The 18,445-nt window shown below is 37.0% G+C and overlaps 3 protein-coding genes across 3 annotated transcripts in view; all 3 read left to right on the top strand.

Moving 5' to 3' along the window:
• The window catches only part of LOC139942475 (uncharacterized), a 73,175-nt gene extending 64,072 nt beyond the window's left edge, over positions 1–9,103 (top strand). Inside the window, exons 6-10 of the mRNA XM_071939275.1 lie at positions 478–749; positions 2,345–2,527; positions 2,811–3,045; positions 3,620–8,092; positions 8,225–9,103. Coding sequence (XP_071795376.1) covers positions 478–749; positions 2,345–2,527; positions 2,811–3,045; positions 3,620–3,854 — 925 coding nt within the window. The 3' untranslated portion in view covers positions 3,855–8,092; positions 8,225–9,103. The remainder of the gene's footprint in view (positions 1–477; positions 750–2,344; positions 2,528–2,810; positions 3,046–3,619; positions 8,093–8,224) is intronic.
• Positions 1–18,445, top strand: part of LOC139943434 (uncharacterized) — a 136,104-nt gene that overhangs the window by 7,458 nt on the left and 110,201 nt on the right. The window lies entirely within an intron of this gene.
• Positions 10,026–13,403, top strand: LOC139942492 (uncharacterized). The gene is made up of 2 exons (XM_071939301.1): positions 10,026–10,122; positions 12,540–13,403. Exon 2 carries the CDS (start codon positions 12,549–12,551, stop codon positions 13,023–13,025), a length of 477 nt encoding a protein of 158 aa, XP_071795402.1. The 5' UTR covers positions 10,026–10,122; positions 12,540–12,548; the 3' UTR covers positions 13,026–13,403.

The following is an 18,445-nucleotide window of genomic DNA, read 5'->3' as shown; positions in this document are numbered from 1 at the left end:
GTTCGATTCCCGGTCATGACATGTGTGCCCCTGAGGAGTTTCTAACTTCTCAAGCATATTTCATGGGTTAGCAGGGAATTTGTGCTTGTGCGTGTGCGTACTCCACGCGACTAGGCATTCTTCGCTTAGACAGCTTTAGCGCAGAAATTCAGCGCTTGCACAGTATAAGCGGAGGTGCTGAAATGTGCCATCCCTTTATGCAATAATTTCCCCTCGATCAGATGGAGAGTTAATCTAAATGCTAATTCACTGCGCCTGATTAAGCGTGAACAATCTCCGAGCTGTAAATGCATTAGTTCCTTCACCATGGATTCCTGCCGATGTTTATCACACCTTTCACGATCACTGCCTCCATTCTAAACAATAAGAATGATGATCATTCATTCTAGTTTCTTTAAAGGAAATGTGAACAAAAAAAACTTAACTATAGGCCTGGAATTTCATTTTTGAGTAAATTTTATTTTCTTCAACACCCAGGTACCTGTACAACCAACTCACAGACTTCAAGCAAAACCCGGAGAACACGATCCTGAGTGAGAGGTCACCGGGTCAGTTCAGGGTCAAGCAAGGTGTGACCTTTCACCTCTACATCAGCACGGCACCCTGCGGTGATGGGGCGCAGTTCTCTCGGACTGACGCCGGGGAAAACGCAGAGGGTCCCGAGGGACTAGAGCTGACTGGGCATGCTCAGCATCTACCGACATTCGGGAAGAATATACAGGGGCTGCTCCGGACGAAAATGGAATACGGTAAATATCTAATCTAATACAAGTAGAATACACCCAACGATTTGGATTTTCCTGAAATGAAAAGCACTGCGGACTTGTGATATCACTTTTGCTCAAACTGCCCATTTATCATCACCGTTTTCACGAAGAGGCATTTCTTCAAAACAATCCTTTGTTTGTTTTTTTGTGTTTTTTTTTCATTTTTGATGTTCGTAGACATCAATATGTTCTCAAGTTTCAAGTGATTGATTTTAGTTTTTTTTTTTTTTGTGAGGTGTCGCCCAACTCACTGGACCAGACTGCAACTTCATTTAAATTATTTGGGCTGTCGACCCAAATCGACTGCCATTAGGGGCACATTGCCACCTACTCCTGGGGTTCGCTCGTCCCCAGCGCCTTGCTATAACCAAAGGCGCTGGGATGGGCAAACGTATCATGCACGCACATTGGTTTAATAATGCGCAGTCCCATCATGCATCACACTCACACTGCACCTTGTTTATATGCACTGTACGCATGACGTACTTCCTGAACAAGAATCTGTGCAAGCGATTAGCCCATCCCAGCGGTCCTGGATAGACTAGCCGCTGGGGACGAGCGAACTCCTGGGGCTGAAGCAGGGTTACTCCCGGTACAGTCCATAAGGTTGTAGGCATGTGTATCATCCACTAGGAGCCAAATGCACTAGTAGGCTGGTTACAAATTGAAGACTAGCGTAGTCCAACTACATGTACACAGAGTCCGGGCAATGTTAGTCAATGGTCAACGATAAGTCCTTGCACAAAGTTAGCCTAGACTGCCTTATAATATTGATAAAAATATCAAAGTCTTATATACATTGTAGCGCACGTATCTACCTTGTAAGTGCTCAACGCTTAGTAAAAACAAATTTTCAGGAAGATAATTAAAGTGATGAATTCTGAGACCCAATTATGTAGTACCTTATAAGGGTTCATAAGGTGCTACGGCGCATACAGCAGCCACAGCCAGGAACACCGGGGGAACCCCTTTTCTTTTTGATAAGTGGGCTGGGTTATTTACATGCGTTAAACAACACATGGGACCAACGGCTTTATGTCCCATCCGAAGGACGAGGCAAAGGTTAAGTGCCTGGCTTAAAGACAGTGTACACTATTGGTAATTGTCAAAGACCAGTCTTCTCACTTGGTGTATCTCAACATCAGCATAAAATAACAAACCTGTGAAAATTTGAGCTTGATCGGTCGTCGGAGTTGCGAGATAACTATCAAAGAAAAAAACACCCTTGTCACACGAAGTTGTGTGCTTTCAGAGTTCTAAACTTGAGGTCTCGAAATCAAATTCGTGGAAAATTACTTCATTCTCCTAAACTACATTACTTCAGAGGGAGCCGTTTCTCACAATGTTTTAAACTAGCAACCTCTCCCCATTACTGGTTACCAAGTAAGGTTTTATGCCAATAATTATTTTGAGTAATTACCAATAGTGTCCACTGCCTTTAAGGACACTGTGTCACGGCTGGGGATTCAAACCCACACTCTGCTGATCAGAAACACCAGAGTTTGAATTCAGTGCTCTTAACCGCTCAGCCACGACACTTCTTGTAAACAGTTTGCTTGACTCTTGTTCCCATTCAGGTGAAGGCACAATCCCAGTGGACTCCAGCCATCCAGTGCAGACATGGGACGGCATCATTAGAGGAGAGAGACTCCGCACTATGTCATGCAGTGATAAGGTGGCAAGATGGAACATCCTTGGCCTCCAGGGGGCGCTTCTAAGTCACTTCATCGAGCCGATTTATCTTAGCTCTGTAACACTAGGTGAGGATTACTGAACGTCTGGAGATGCTAATATCCATGTGCCATGAGCGCTAATACCAGTTTTGCTCTTGTCACTTTTCTTTTGTTGTGTACTTAAGTTTATTCCATAGTTTTAACATAGTATTTTTGTCTTCTAGTTCTATACTACTTATTTAGTTCTTTTAAAAAATTGTTTCAAAAGGGCGCTATCAGATGATATTTCTTCACAATTCTCCTTAGGCGGATGGAATCTCCTACTAAAGTACTGATATTTTATTCAATCACACACATCTACTCTCCACAGGTTCCCTTTACCACCACGGCCATTTATCTCGCGCCACCTGCTGCCGTCTAAGCCACTCCTTGGAGACCCAAGAGTTGACCACATCCCTACCTTCCCTCTACCGAATCAACCACCCCCAACTGGGCTGCGTCACGGCGTTTGACCCTCCTAGGGGTACCGAGAAGACCAAGGCTCTCAGCATCAACTGGTTCGTTGAATGCCCGGGGCCGGAGGTAACAGATGGGACCAAAGGAAGGTACACATTTTGTTTTATTTGGTTTTACCCATACCCTGATGAATGTATAGCACTGTATATAGATAGTTCCTACATGACATAATTCGGCCATCTTTACGGGCAATTTGGGAACACACAGCCATGCATTTTGCGCGAGAACTGCGTGCAGCATCTGCACATTTCACAAAACTCTTTGCCTGATTGGTTAGTAAACGGGGTGGTTGCGTTAATAAACTGGGTGCTTGACACGCCTGCAATCCAAAATGCAATTTGGCCGTAAAGATGGCGTCTATTGCAACTTATATATATTCAGTACTCTCCCAAGTCCTGTTAACAAAATAACACATCCTTTTCTTCTGGCAACTCACACCTGTTATCTGTATGTAATTCCTTTTCTAAATAGTGGATAGTGGACTTGTTTGAATCATGCACAAACTAGTAGGGCTGCCGACTGTCCATTGCAGATTAACTGCTCATTCATAAAGTTTAGGGACTCAAGTAAATAATGTCAACACCAACCACTCGTTGAAAATGAAAATATGCTGATTCTAAAATCTTGCTGTCTTGTTCTGTTGAAATTTTTTGTCTTGACTAGGATTCAAGGTGTGGTACCCTCCCAGCTATGCAAGTCCACTCTCTTCACAGAGTTCCAGCGAGTCGCCCAGCTCTACGGCAGAGATGACCTCCTCCAGGCCAAGACGTACCACGACGCCAAGGGGATGGCGGCAGATTTTGAGACGGCTAAGAAGTATATGAAAGAGAGCTTCAAGAAAGGGGGCTACGGAGTGTGGATCGAGAAGCCGGTCGAAGAGGAACTTTTCTCGTTGTGATGAGGGTCAATATCGCTTAGCATGAATGGAAAACATTATCATACATTGTATTTTCTATGGGGTTTCAGCGGATAAACGTTTTAGCTGAGCAGGTTTTGTCTATTTGGGGTTGTTTTTCTCAAGCAAGAAAGGAGGCTACAGATCGAGAAACCTGTTGAAGAGGATTTTGTTCTCATTGTGATGAGGGTCAATATTGCTTAGCATTAAATATAAACATTGACAGGCATTTTTTTTTTTCTATGGGGTTTCAGCAGATTACTTGTTTCAGCTTAGCAGATTTGTTTGTTGGGTTGCTTAGCAAGAAAGGAGACTTTGTGGGAGGATCGTGAAACCTGTGGAAGAGGAACTTTTCTCATTGTGATGAGGGCTGATATCGCTTAGCATGAAAGGAAACCATTACCATGTATTGTATTTTCAATGGGGTTTCATCAGATTACCTCTTTCAGCTTAGCAGGTTGATTTGTTTTTGCTTAGCAAGAAAGGAGTCTATGGTGTGTGGATCGAGAAACCTGTCGAATAGGAACTTTTTTCACTGTGATGAGGGCTGATACTGCTGAATGAAAAGCGTTAACATGAAATGTATTTTAAGCAGATAACTTATTTCAGCTTAGCAGGGTATTTTGCTTAGCAATTAAATAGGCGAAGCCGTTTTTAGATTGAGAAATCTTATGCAGAGGAACTTTTCTCATTGTAATCAGGGTCTATGATTATTGAGTCCCGTTGTTGCTTAGCATAAATTAAAAGCATTTACACACAATTTTTTTCTATGGGGTTTCAGCAGATAACGGTTCAGCTTAGCAGTTTTTTTTTCACTTTGCAACAAAGTAGGCTAAGCAGTGTCTTTTGCAGAGTCCCATTGTCGCTTAGCATTTATAACATAAAATCATTGACACGCAGTGTATTTTGCATGGGGTTTCAGCAAATAACCTGTTTCAGCTTAGCAGGTTTTTTTTTTGCTTAGCAACAAAGTAGGCTAAGCATATATAGCCTTTTTCAGAGGAGCTTTTCTCATTGTCGTCAGGACCTATTTCATCTTAGCAGGTTTGTTTGGTTTGGGCTAGCAAGAAAGGAGGCTAAGCAGTGTTTTCCTTACCATGGTCAATATTTATACACTCCATATAATGTTTTATAGACTTCTTGTATGATGTAAGCTCGGACTTCAAATCTATCTCAGTTTTTGTAAAACTTTATAGAATCATGTTTTCTCTCTTAGGGTTGTATCTACAATTTTGAACTTGCTTAAAAATATAGATAGTGATTGGAGGATAGTGTAACTTTTCATGTAGACATTGGATAGAGAGAGGAGAGAGCAGGGGAAAATTATATGGCACTGTTTTTTGCAAAATTCTACCATTGTACTTATACCACAAAGATGATAACACGCAATAAGTTGAAGCTATACAAATCAGTTTCTATGCATATATTTAATGGGGTCTCAAAAACAGTGTCAAATAGCAGAAAATTATCTTCCTCTGGGTTTCCTTTTGTAACTGAATGGTAATTTATATCTTTGAAAGAAAGTATCCGCCGTCGATTTCACAAATTAGGACTCGTCTTATCTCATCCTAACTTAGGATTAATCTTAAGGTCTGCATGCTGCAGTGCAGGGTTGGGACTTGTCCTAAGTCCTAAGATTAATCTTGAGTTAGGAAGAGTTTTGTGAAATCAACGGCTGTTCCTTAATGTCTCTGAAAAGCAGAAAAATCTCTGAAATTTATTTGTTATTTCCAAGTTTGAGCAATGACTACTCTATATTCCGACACCCCTATGTTCCGACAATATTTTGTTAAACAAAATAAACCTCACGATTTACATGTCGGTGGTTAAAACAAGGATTGGGAAAATACACAAGTTGTATCAAAATATTGGGTGTGTTTGTTTAGCTTCCCTGGGTCGACCCCGGTCTGCCCCGGTACGTTGGAATAGCTTTGACGGGGCTCACCCGGTCAGCCCCCAGTGCCCTGGTTCTGGAGTGGGTCACTTGGGGGTGACCTGAGGTGCATGCCGTCACCAAGAGAGTGAGCCTTGCGGGGTCGACCCATGGAAGCTTATCGAACGCACCCTTTGTGGTGTCGGAACAAAGGGGTGTAACCATTTGAGCAATTGCCAGAATAGTATGTATCTATTATGAAACATTTGCAAATTTGAATATTTATAAAGATTATGTAATCATCAAGAGTTTTTTGTATCGTCACTTAAAACAAAAAAAAGGTAAATAAATAATTGTAACTTCCAAAAATTTACTTACATTTAATATTATATAATATGCAATTTAAGTGTCGATAAAGTGCCTTATTTCCCTATTTTGCTGTGAGTATTATAGTTTATGGATTTAGTTCCAATTATTGAAGAGTTTTGAGGGTTTTTTATCAGTATTTTTTCTTCCTTTTTTTTCTTGCGGTTTGAGTGCATTTAAGAGTTAAAGTGTACATGTATATATATATCGCTGCAAAGTGTTTTAAAATTTGCATGTAACGTTGTTCGGATATTTCTAAGCATAGTTGTGATACTTTGCTGTCGTCAATTTTTTGGGGGTAGAAAAACAAGCAATTTATTAATAATCGTCCTTTTTCCCATTAGAGTCAATTTCAATTTGTAATTAAAGAGAAAATATTGTTTAGTAAATAATGAAGCAAAGTTATAGCAGGGCACCAGTCAATTGTAAATGTTAATGGACTTTGACTGGTGATCTATTTCTGCTATTACAATGTAAGCAAGAATCTCCTGTGGTAAGGAGTATTTCAGGGGTGAGAGTCGTTGCTAAAAAAAAAAGTCTGAAACTTGGAAACAAATTCAAAGGTATGTTGAAATGATGGCATTTCTACCGTTTGGTAACCCCTGGAGTTATAGATTCCAAGGAGCTTTGGGAAATAGTATCCAAAGCATAGAGAACTAGATCAATGAGCAGGATTTCTTTATTTGTGAAAAAAATATTGTCTGTTTTTCTTCACCAGGCCAACATAAAAGTCTGAACTCAGCCAAAAGTCTGAACAATCTTATCCCTGTATTTTGTGATTGCCACTTTCAGGAAATTGGGTCTTGTTTGGTCACATAAATTTATCCAACAGTGTGCAGGATGTAGTAAAGAGACCTTGGGCCTAATTTCATTTGGCTGTTTTAAAACAAGTAAGCAAAGTATAGTACTTGGTGTGCAGAAACACTTCCATTTTAAGCAAAGTTGCAGTTTATAAAAGATCAACAAGATTTGACAGTGCGAGTGCACATTCACAAAGGATTGGTCTTTTATTTGTTTTAAACCATACTTTGCTACATTAATCGCCCTTTGGATTTTTTTTAAAGAAAAGATAACCATGATTACTCTCTGATTCTTTGATTCTATGAAACTTATATTCATCTACTTGATCCATTTTATTGATCTTTTTGTATGGTTTTGTAGTCCTTACGTTTCATTGTACAGTGTGTCCATTATTAAAGCTATTGAGCGAGCCGAACAAATTTTCAGTAGTATTATGCGATGGTATGCCCAAGTTTTTTACTCCGCCTAGTAGTGTGGAATTATACAATTGTGGCTTACAAAACCATCAAAACCCATTTCTATGGGTTGTAGGTGCAGAATTCTGTATAGAGCAGTCATGCAGTCTATTTCATTGAGCTGCTTTAGCAAGCAATTGCTTGACAATTTTCTGCTGGGCAAAGATGTTATGGATACCAGCCACAGGTACCACGTACATTGTAGGATAATGGTATTTGGCTGGTAACCCCGTCTGGTAAGCATAATTTGTTATTATGCAAGGCCCAATTTCATAGAACTTCTTCAGCAGAAAATATTTCTTAATAAATTTCTGCTTATAGTTAAACTTCATAAATTTCTACTTAGCAAAAGTTAACAGGATTACCAGTCCCAAATGGATCCTAAGGCATGGTATTTTGGCTGGTATAACCAAGTCAAGGTAAGCACAATATTGTTTTGTGCTTAGACATCTAGTTTTTTTCTTCTATTCAACTGCATGTAAACCAAAGAGAGGCTGAGAGGAACAGATAGTCTGGTTCCTTTTTAAGACATTACAATTGGTATCTTATTGTCATTGTGTATACGGGACACCTGGCAAAATGAGGATGATGCCATGGTAAGGAAGTGGACGGGGTTGGTAGCCTTTTTTTGTAAGTGTAAGTAGTAGGACTTTGTTCTAAGTGGTTTTCTATTTCATAGTCAACATTTGGAGAAAGTAGTGTGGGGCCCAATTTCTAGGCTCTGTTTACCGTAAGCAAAGAGTTAGGCCGTGTCCGAAACGACGACTTCGGCTACAGCTACGTCTAGATCAGCGCGTCTACTAGTGTTGAAGAATAGGCAGACGCGCGCGATCTAGCCGTAGCTGTAGCCGAAGTCGCCGTTTCGGACACGGCCTTAGCCATTTGCGAGTTTGATTTGAATAATGTCTTGTACAATGACTCGCTTAGTTACGATGCACGGCTTACATTTGAATTCCTCAGACTATCAAGACAGTTGCTACGCCACGTGACTAGGGGCAAGCTTTTGTGTAGCTACATAACAGACTGTGAACACCCATACACAATTCTGAATGGATGTGTATGGCACAATGGTACCAGGGTTTGCTCATCCTGGAGGTTGCTATACAAAAGCTTGCCTCTAATCACGTGGCATAGCAACTGTCTCGATAGTCTGAGGAATTCAAATGTTAACGGTGCATTGTAACTAAGCAAGTCATTGTACCAGACATTATTCAAATTAATGGCTTATTGGTGATACAGAAGCTGGGAATCCTGCACTTACATCAAACGACTTCACTGGTTAGCGGGGAATTTCTGCTTGTGCGCGGCCATACTCCAAGTTACTTAGTTGTCTGCTTATGCAGTTAATTGGGCCCTGGGCCTAGTTACATAAAGCTGTTAGGAATAAATTTCTGCTTAGCAAATTTCTTAGCTGTATGGTATTTTGTATGGTATTTTGGCCGGTAACTTGTTTTTGGGTTTTTTCTGTGCAAGAAATTGGGCTTGAACTTACTAACTTTTTTTTTTTGTCACATCTGTAAAGTTAACCTTCAAGAAAGAACAAAAAAAGCAATAGCATTTTTAACTTGCCTAGCCATTTAAAGTTAGTATAATTATTTTTATTTTATTCAATTTTAGATATGCATTGAGAGGTTTTCTGAAACTTGTTTAATGTAGTTTTTAAAAGTTACATTCTACAGTTGTTCTCGCAGAGCCAGTCACATGATTGTATTAGCTGTTGCGGGTTTTTATGATTTTAAATAAAGTATGCTATAATATTATCATCATATTAAATGTTGATATTGTATGAATTGTTTGATTGAAATCAGTATTGAGTTACACTTGTTACCTTGACCCAACTTCGTAGAATTGCCTAAAGGCAGTGGACACTTTTGGTAATTACTCAAAATAATTTTTAGCATAAAACCTTTCTTGGTGACGAGTACACTCAAAAAAATGAAATTCTGGTTCAGTAAATTAAACTCGAATTATTTAATTTGATAATACTTAATACCGTTTTTTTGTTGTTTTTACTTGGTCATCCTAAGTGATTGAAACTTAAATCTTGAAAAGTCAGATTTACTTTAATTATGTAAGTTGTTTATCCATAAATAATAGGTCAAATCAACAAGAGTTACGATGAAGTAGTTACTACTGACACTTATTGGTTAGTGATACTTAAAAATAAAACTTTGCCACTTTTACTGCGGTTATTGAGTAAGAAATACTTAATTACTTGTATTGATGCTGAAGAGCTTAACTTAACAGTATGCAAATTTTTCGTAGCACAAACATGAGTAGAACGAACAAACAAGGCTTATGACTATTTGGGGGGGGGACCATGGCATAATCTAACTTTCCATGCTCTAAGCATTTCAAACCCAAACCAAACGAAATACAATAGTTTTCTCATCTGTCACTCACCAATTATATTTAATTGACAGACAGAAAATGAATAAAGATAATTTATAGCATATAGCTTGGTCCCAATGTAAAGAAAATATATTGTATGTAATGAATTTGAGGTTCACAATACTTGGACCAGCCGATTACCTCAACTTCATAGAACAAGTCATATGAATGTGCGCCCGTACCGGGCCATATGGCCTGGTCCCCTGCCTATAGTGAATGGCTTCAAGTACTGCTTGTATGGGACCAACGTTTCCCACACCAACGGCATGGCACGCTCTCTTCGAACAACAACAGAGGAGCTCAAAGAGAGCAAGCCAAGGGAAGATTTGCTGTCCCCTGCATTGAAGACGTGATCAGTTACTTCGTTGAATGCCATTCATCATAGGTAAGAACATAATCCAAAAGGTGTTATTTTAGTTATTACACTATAGTAGTTGTGATATGCTCATTACTATTTTTTAAGTTAAGCATTTCGTTGGAGTTGTAATGTTGAACCACGTTGTCCGCCTCCGTACACAACAACATGCTCACTTACTGACTGTGACATGCTAAAACTGACAATATGACTGAGTGATATAGGCCTCTTTGTAGGACAGTTGCATTGGAGCATTTATTTAAATTAACTTGCCGTTTTCTAGTTTTGCTCGAGGGTTCGTGTTTTGCCCCCGAATAAATAAAGACAAAACAACACAAACACAAAGTGATAGTTACTCATGTTCAAGCTAGTTCTACTGAAGTGTGTGTGTGTTGCACCCCTAAAAATTAAGTCCAAACTACAAAAACACAAAGTAATAGTTACTCATTTATAAACAAAGTTGGTTTTACCGAAGTTTATGTGTGTTGCACCCCTAAAAATTAAGTCCAAACTACAAAAACACAAAGTAATAGTTACTCATTTACAAACAAAGTTGGTTTTACCGAAGTTTATGTGTGTTGCACCCAAAAATATGAAGTCTAAACAACAAAAACATAAAGTTATAGTTACTCATTTATTAGCAAAGTTAGTTTGACTGAAGGTTATGTGTGTTACACATTAATAAATTAAGTCAAGCACCAAAAACACAAAGTAATAGTTACTCATTTATAAACAAAGTTAGTTTTACTGAAGGGTTTTTGTTTTACACCAAAATAAACAACAAAAACACAAAGTACTAGTTACTCATTTATAAACAAAGTTAGTTTGACTGAAGGTTATGTGTGTTACACATAAATAAATTAAGTCCAAGCAACAAAAACACAAAGTAATAGTTACTCATTTATAAACAAAGTTAGTTTTACTGAAGGGTTTGTGTTTTACACCTAAATAAATTGAGTCCAAGCAACAAAAACACAAAGTAATAGTTACTCATTTATAAACAAAGTTAGTTTTACTGAAGGGTTTTTGTTTTACACCAAAATAAACAACAAAAACACAAAGACATAGTTACTCATTTATAAACAAAGTTATTTTGACTGAAGGTTATGTGTGTTACACATAAATAAATTAAGTCAAGCAACAAAAACACAAAGTAATAGTTACTCATTTATAAACAAAGTTAGTTTTACTGAAGGGTTTGTGTTTTACACCTAAATAAATTGAGTCCAAGCAACAAAAACACAAAGTAATAGTTACTCATTTATAAACAAAGTTAGTTTTACTGAAGGGTTTTTGTTTTACACCAAAATAAACAACAAAAACACAAAGACATAGTTACTCATTTATAAACAAAGTTATTTTGACTGAAGGTTATGTGTGTTACACATAAATAAATTAAGTCAAGCAACAAAAACACAAAGTAATAGTTACTCATTTATAAACAAAGTTAGTTTTACTGAAGGGTTTTTGTTTTACACCAAAATAAACAACAAAAACACAAAGTAATAGTTACTCATTTATAAACAAAGTTATTTTGACTGAAGGTTATGTGTGTTACACATAAATAAATTAAGTCAAGCAACAAAAACACAAAGTAATAGTTACTCATTTATAAACAAAGTTAGTTTTACTGAAGGGTTTTTGTTTTACACCAAAATAAACAACAAAAACACAAAGACATAGTTACTCATTTATAAACAAAGTTATTTTGACTGAAGGTTATGTGTGTTACACATAAATAAATTAAGTCAAGCAACAAAAACACAAAGTAATAGTTACTCATTTATAAACAAAGTTAGTTTTACTGAAGGGTTTTTGTTTTACACCAAAATAAACAACAAAAACACAAAGTAATAGTTACTCATTTATAAACAAAGTTAGTTTGACTGAAGGTTATGTGTGTTACACATAAATAAATTAAGTCCAAGCAACAAAAACACAAAGTAATATTTACTCATTTATAAACAAAGTTAGTTTTACTGAAGGGTTTGTGTTTTACACCTAAATAAATTGAGTCCAAGCAACAAAAACACAAAGTAATAGTTACTCATTTATAAACAAAGTTAGTTTTACTGAAGGTATGTGTTTTACACTAAAGTAAATGAAGTAAATTAAAGTAAATTAATCAAAACAAACACAAAGTAAAAGTATTCATTTATATATAAAGTTGGGATTACTGAAGGTTATGTAATTTGCACTCAAATTAGTTAGGTCCAAACAACAAAAACACACAGTAATAGTTACTTGTTTGTAATAAAGTAAGTTTTACTGAAGGGTATGTAGTTTGCACAGAAATAAATTAAGTCCAATAACAAAGCATTTAGTAATAGTTACTCATTTATAAACAAATTTAGTTAACTTTGGCTGTAGACTACTGTAATTTAACAAACAAAAGAAAAATTAATTTTAATGATTTAATTGTGTTGTTCTCGTTTCTTTTATGACAGATAGTCAAGATGGCAGATGCACTTGTTGTACCATCGTGCATAATGTTGAGAGTCATCATCACCGAAGGAAACATCCAGAAGCTGATTCTACCCCCTGGGCTGGAAAGTGTGCAGGATTTGAAGAACCAAGTCAAGGAGAGGTTTGAACTCAAAGGGGAATTCAGTCTCCAATTCGTTGATCCGGACTTTGATAATTTCATGAGCTTATCATCACTCAAGGATATTAAAGACAGGGGAACTATCAAAGTCGTTCCACTTTCTATTCCTGATTCAGATTCAGACACAGACATTGACACTGTGTTTGATCCTTTGAGTAATTCATCTCTGCTGTCATCGTCCCAGTCGATGTCGGAAGCATCATCCATGTCTACTGCTGTAAGTACATGTAGTACAGATAGAGCACTTCAGTGGCCTACCGTCTTTCCAATCCCATCCTTCTCAATCGACACAGAGATGAAACTTTCAAACGGGGAAAAAACAGTTTGAGAAGGATGGAACTTTGACAAACCCCACAGGAATGAAGTCTGATATTTTGGAAAAACTTGCTGAAGCCATGTTTAGCTACAAGGCATATCCATCAGATGATCAGTTCTGCTCTGTAGCACAAGCATTTGTCAAGAAGCACCTATACCTGAAAGAACCAGGTGCTGCCACTGGCTCACTTGGTTGGAAAATAAGCCTTAACTCAAGATGGGTAACTATAGATCAAAATTGCGAAATCACGGATGCACAGAACTAACTGTAAAATCACTCTAAATCAGCCAAGAACATAAAAAAAAACAAGAAAGGCAGAAGGCAGAAGATAACTACCTCCCTGAATTTCCTGGTGATGAAACAGCTGCAAGCTCTGAAAAGGAACGGACTGCTCTTTTTGATTGATTGAAGAAAACATAAATGGAAAAGTGATTATGGAAAAAATGGCAAAGACATTTTTCCCACCGCAGACAAGAAGTAGTTCTTCAAAAACCATATGTTGTTCTAAAGAATAGTGATTGAAACCAGCTGACCATTTGCCAATGTAATGCTATAATTAATCATGTACCTTTATACAAGTTTTACTGAACAATCCTTTTTTCTACTTATTACTTACAGGGACATGTTGCCTTGGATTGGTCGAGTTGGTCCATGAAAAGTGTTTATCCAAGGAAAAGTGTTTATCAAACGGTTTCAAACACTTTTCAATGACCAACTCAACCGATCCAATGCCACGTGTCCCTTTAAAGTGATGTAACATTAAGGTTGAGCAAGCTGAATATCTATGCCCAATGCTAGACATTACAGTGACCTAAAGTTGATTTCTCTGCACTTTTTAAGGTTTTTTTTAAAGGTCAACTAAATGGGTCCTTAGCTTAAAAATTATTGTTTGTAAATAATAACCTGCAGTAGGTCTCTTTGCTAGAGACACCTTATTGCAGTACATTATCTTTTATTATTCCACTAATTTTACTCGCTTAACAAAGACTAACAAAAATACATCTTTCGGGGGGGAGGGGGGGGGTGTTAACTTGAAATTTATTTTTTAAAAGAATAGTCCAAAAAAGTCTTATCTTATAAATGCATCCTAAACCTGTTTGATATAGCTTGTCAGCCAGATGCTTTTTCTTCAAAGTTCTTTCTGAAAAATCTGTACTTTAGTTATGTTCCACACGGTCAAGAGAATATTGTTTTGAAGTGTATGACCACTTGCCCAAAAAATACTGTATTTAATAACTTCCGTGTCAGATAATTGAGACGTGAACAAATGAAAGTTGTATCATAAACACAACTAAAAATTGATACAACAAAGCAAGGTGTTTTTTATGTGATTATGCTATGAAGTTAAAGGGTCTGGGTACTTTTTGTATGATACAAAACACAATATCCACAGATTTACATTAAACTCATACAGTTTGAAAATAATGATAGTAGAAAGCTTCCCTTACAATGTTACTTGCTGAGGAATGAGTAAAACATTTTTTTCTTTCTCAAAAACTACAGCACCTCAACAAGTAATATAAGATTTCTACTGTCAATATCTTCAAACGGTGTAAGTTTAATAGGAATCTGTGGAAATTGTATTATGTGTTACAGAAAGTACCCAAATCCTTCAAGAGTGTTCAAACGAGTTTGCTGATGTTATCGTTAAAAGATATTGTGGTTGTTGTTGTTGTTCATATTATGTTTACATAAAATAAATGCGTTCATGGTAGATAATTGCACAAACCGCAAGTCAAACCTTACTGAATTTGGAGTGTCAATAATTTTAGTAACACACAGAAATCACTTTCATGATTTTGTTTGAGTGTTATTTACAAATTAATATCAGTATGTAATTTACCCCCTAATCGGTTAATTTCCTCAACTCAGTTAATTTCCGTCAACTCTATGACTTAAATTGTTTACACATTGATTTGTGTTAATTCTTGCATCATAATATATACACACCAGTATAAAATCACACTGCGAATTAAGTTTAAAACATTTCAGTACTATTAGCGCTGTAATTCAGTTTAATTTCATGTGCAATCTGAATAAATACCTTGTGGAATCTACCTCAATCAATTAAACTTGCCCGGATCATTTTATTTTTGTTATTGTCTAAGTTAAATGTGAGTAGCACAAACTTAAATTATTTGCGCCTATTTACCTTGCAAATTCAAGTTACATACAATAAGATAATTTTGTTAGGTTAATAACCAAATTCAAATAAATCAAACAAACCCATACTGAGTAAAATTGAATTGATTTAATCAATTGGTTTTTAGTTAATTTTACTTCAAATGAAAAGTAGCGCCCACTTCGAATTGTAAGTTAATTCAACTTGCCATAGGAAGTAATATTAGTTGCATCACAATGAGTAAATTGGGCTGTGATATTTTAAGTTTAACAAACTTGGGGAATACAAGTACAAAGAACTTATATTCTTGTCCCGTTCAATTTACTCAATTATATCGAGTCAACAAACTTGCCTTAATACAATTAAGTAATTCGAAGAAAACGCGTTTTGAGTTTATTTTACTTACAATTAAACGTAGCGCCTACTTCTAGCCTCAATTTATTTCAACTTGCCTTAGATTTGAGTAATAGTAAATGAATCGTAATATGTCATCCCAACTCATTTCAAATCAGTAAAGCTAACTTGAAAAAGCGAGGAACACATAATTTTTAAGTTAACTGGACGTTGACATTTTAAGTTTAAATAACTTGAGGAATAAAAGTATAAAGAACTTAAATTCTTATCCTGTTCAATCTACTCAATAAATATGAGGCAACAAACTTGCCTTAATAAAATTAAGTAAGTTGAACAAAACATTTTTTTGAGTGTAATGGGGAGAGGTTGATGGTTTAAAACATTGTGAGCAACGGCTCCCTCTGAAGTGCCATAGTTTTCGAGAAAGAAGTAACTTTCCACGAATTTGATTTCGAGACCTCAGATTTAGAACTTTAGGTCTCGAAATCAACCATCTAAACGAACACAACTTCTTGTGACAAGGGTTATTTTTCTTTCATTATTAACTCGCAACTTCGATGACCGATTGAGCTCAAATTTTCACAGGTTTGTTATTTTATGCATATGTTGAGATACACCAACTGTGAAGGCTAGTCTTTGACAATTACCAATAGTGTCACTGCCATTAAAGCCCCAAAAGTAGCTAAGCACAACAAACTTATACTAACCAGAATCGGGTAACCAGCTAAAATGTTACTACATCCTGTTTATGTTTGCTTGGCAGGAAAATGATTCTGCAAAACTCTCCGCCCAAGCTTCTGAAAGGATTGGCCCCTTTTTGCAAAAAAAAAATGTTTATGATGGTATGACATTCTCCCCCTTTGAAGTTTTTGTTGAAGTTACATTGCCCATTTTTCGCACAGAAAATTTTTCTAACTCGAGGTAGGATTAATCCTAGCGTTTCGTGACAGCCCCTGACACTAAGTGCAACAAAATCTCCTTAAAATAAGGGAATCAATGTGTGGTGAAGAGGTTTTCAACTAGTGGTTTAATCCCAACGCTAGGCCTGGTTCTTGATAATTTTATCGGCGGGTTTAAACCACTAGTTGAAAACCGAATCAACACACTTTGATTCCCATTCATAACCAAACAAAAAACTGTAGCATTTCACACCATTTGAACGCACGAGGGTTATATTCGATACTGTAATTTTCTTTTCCTGTTTTCAGAAGGACTCAACTTATTAGAAAATGACTGGCTAAAAACACTGAACCCCTCTAATAATGGAACTTCTCCATTGTTTTATTGATGCCGCTCCGGTAGTACCATGTGCAGTGCTGTAATCTATGGTGTGTAGTGTTGGTTCCGAGAAGAACTGGTGGTTGACGGTGACTTGGATTCCCCGGGCCACGATTGGTCAACACTTTCAGAGGCGGGGCTTGGAGGATCCGATACTTTATCTTGATTGGTCAACAAGTTGCCGCTTATACAACACGATGACCAACACGGTGACACGCACGGTAAAGCTTAGCCCACCTTGTTGAGCTGTTAATGGCTCCGCTTTTAACATCGGTCTCATCACTGTCACCATTACAGCCCACCTTCGATACATGTCTTAAACGCTAAGTTTTCAAAGGTCGCAAAATGCGAGGTTGTTTGATTGCAAATTTCTCCCACTTAAAAAATTTCAATACTACTCCAACATACCTCATTTTATTCCTTACATTTGTGGAATTACTATGACACATAACATGGCTTACTAAATTATGACTTTGTCCAGATGTGATGATTTGAAATTTGGTCAAAAAAAACGTGTACACAAATTACATTTATCGTGACATACGATGGCCATATTTTGTTATTATTATTATTATTATTTTTTTTTTTTTTTGGGGGGGGGGGGGTGGTTGAAGTGTACCGAAGGCTTTAAAAGTTAGATTATTTGGTGGCGCAAATTTGAGTGAGATATTTTCAACAATGCAATAAGGTCACTTTTTAATAATCTACCTACAAGTTATTTATTCCTACATTAATAATAAGCTGAGAAACGAACAAAAAATAGACCTCATATATTACCTTTAGTTCTTTCAACTTTGCGCTAAATCATTTCAAGTTAAACAAACGTAAGGCTACTTGGTTTAATTACCACAATTAGTTACAGTGTAAGCGTTTATTCATCACTTTTAATATGATTCAAGCCTTCGATTCTCGCATTTCGAATCATTCCGCGAGATCTTGCGGGAGCCAGTTTGCCCCTTTGATCTTGGGCAGGCACCGGTGATTGGAACCAGCTAAAGCAACCGACAGGTACCTGATTTCCACGCTACGCGAAATAAACATAAACAGAGTAGTAGAGGTCTGGGTACTCGACGGCTTGGTGCCGTGACGCGATATTCAAAATGGCCACCAGCCATGCTTGTGAAGTTGTCAACACCGTGGATATACTTACGATGATTTGATGTGATTTAATGTCTCTTTGGGTAAGCTTTATCATGCAGCTTATTTAAGTTAATAATGTAGAATAGGATGATGGCCTCGTGGAAGGCGTGTAACCACCTAGTTTGTCATAAAACGGGCAATTCTTGTCACAATTTTATTCCACCTTCATGCTCAACATAAACAACGGCAATCCGGAAGTAGCTGTAACGTTAGAGCATAGGTCATTGCATTGTCATTGCCAATTTGCCGTCAATCAGATACTGGATGAAGAATTCCTCCATGATCTGATGAAACAATCGACTTTTCTGTGTAGTTCTTATAGATTATCTACTTCAATTCGTGTCGGCCACTCCTACGTGTTTCTATGTCAGTTTTTGTTTACATGTTATGTAACACCGGTGCTCTGACATTCGGAGTCGTATAGGCCTACCATCCAAAAGAATTGATACATCATGTTTAAGCCTTTGCAGATTGCCTTTCTCATATCAAGTTGTAAACCTAAAACTGGTTTGCCACCTATACTGCCAAATGATAATGT

The sequence above is a fragment of the Asterias amurensis genome, chromosome 10 (genome assembly GCF_032118995.1).
Source record: "Asterias amurensis chromosome 10, ASM3211899v1".
In the NCBI taxonomy this organism is placed as follows: domain Eukaryota; kingdom Metazoa; phylum Echinodermata; class Asteroidea; order Forcipulatida; family Asteriidae; genus Asterias; species Asterias amurensis.
This window is presented reverse-complemented; position numbering and strand designations above follow the sequence as displayed.

Bases quoted from the DNA above. Each gene is read 5' to 3' on its own strand.
- LOC139942492 (XM_071939301.1), top strand. From the start codon at position 12,549: ATGGCAGATGCACTTGTTGTACCATCGTGCATAATGTTGAGAGTCATC.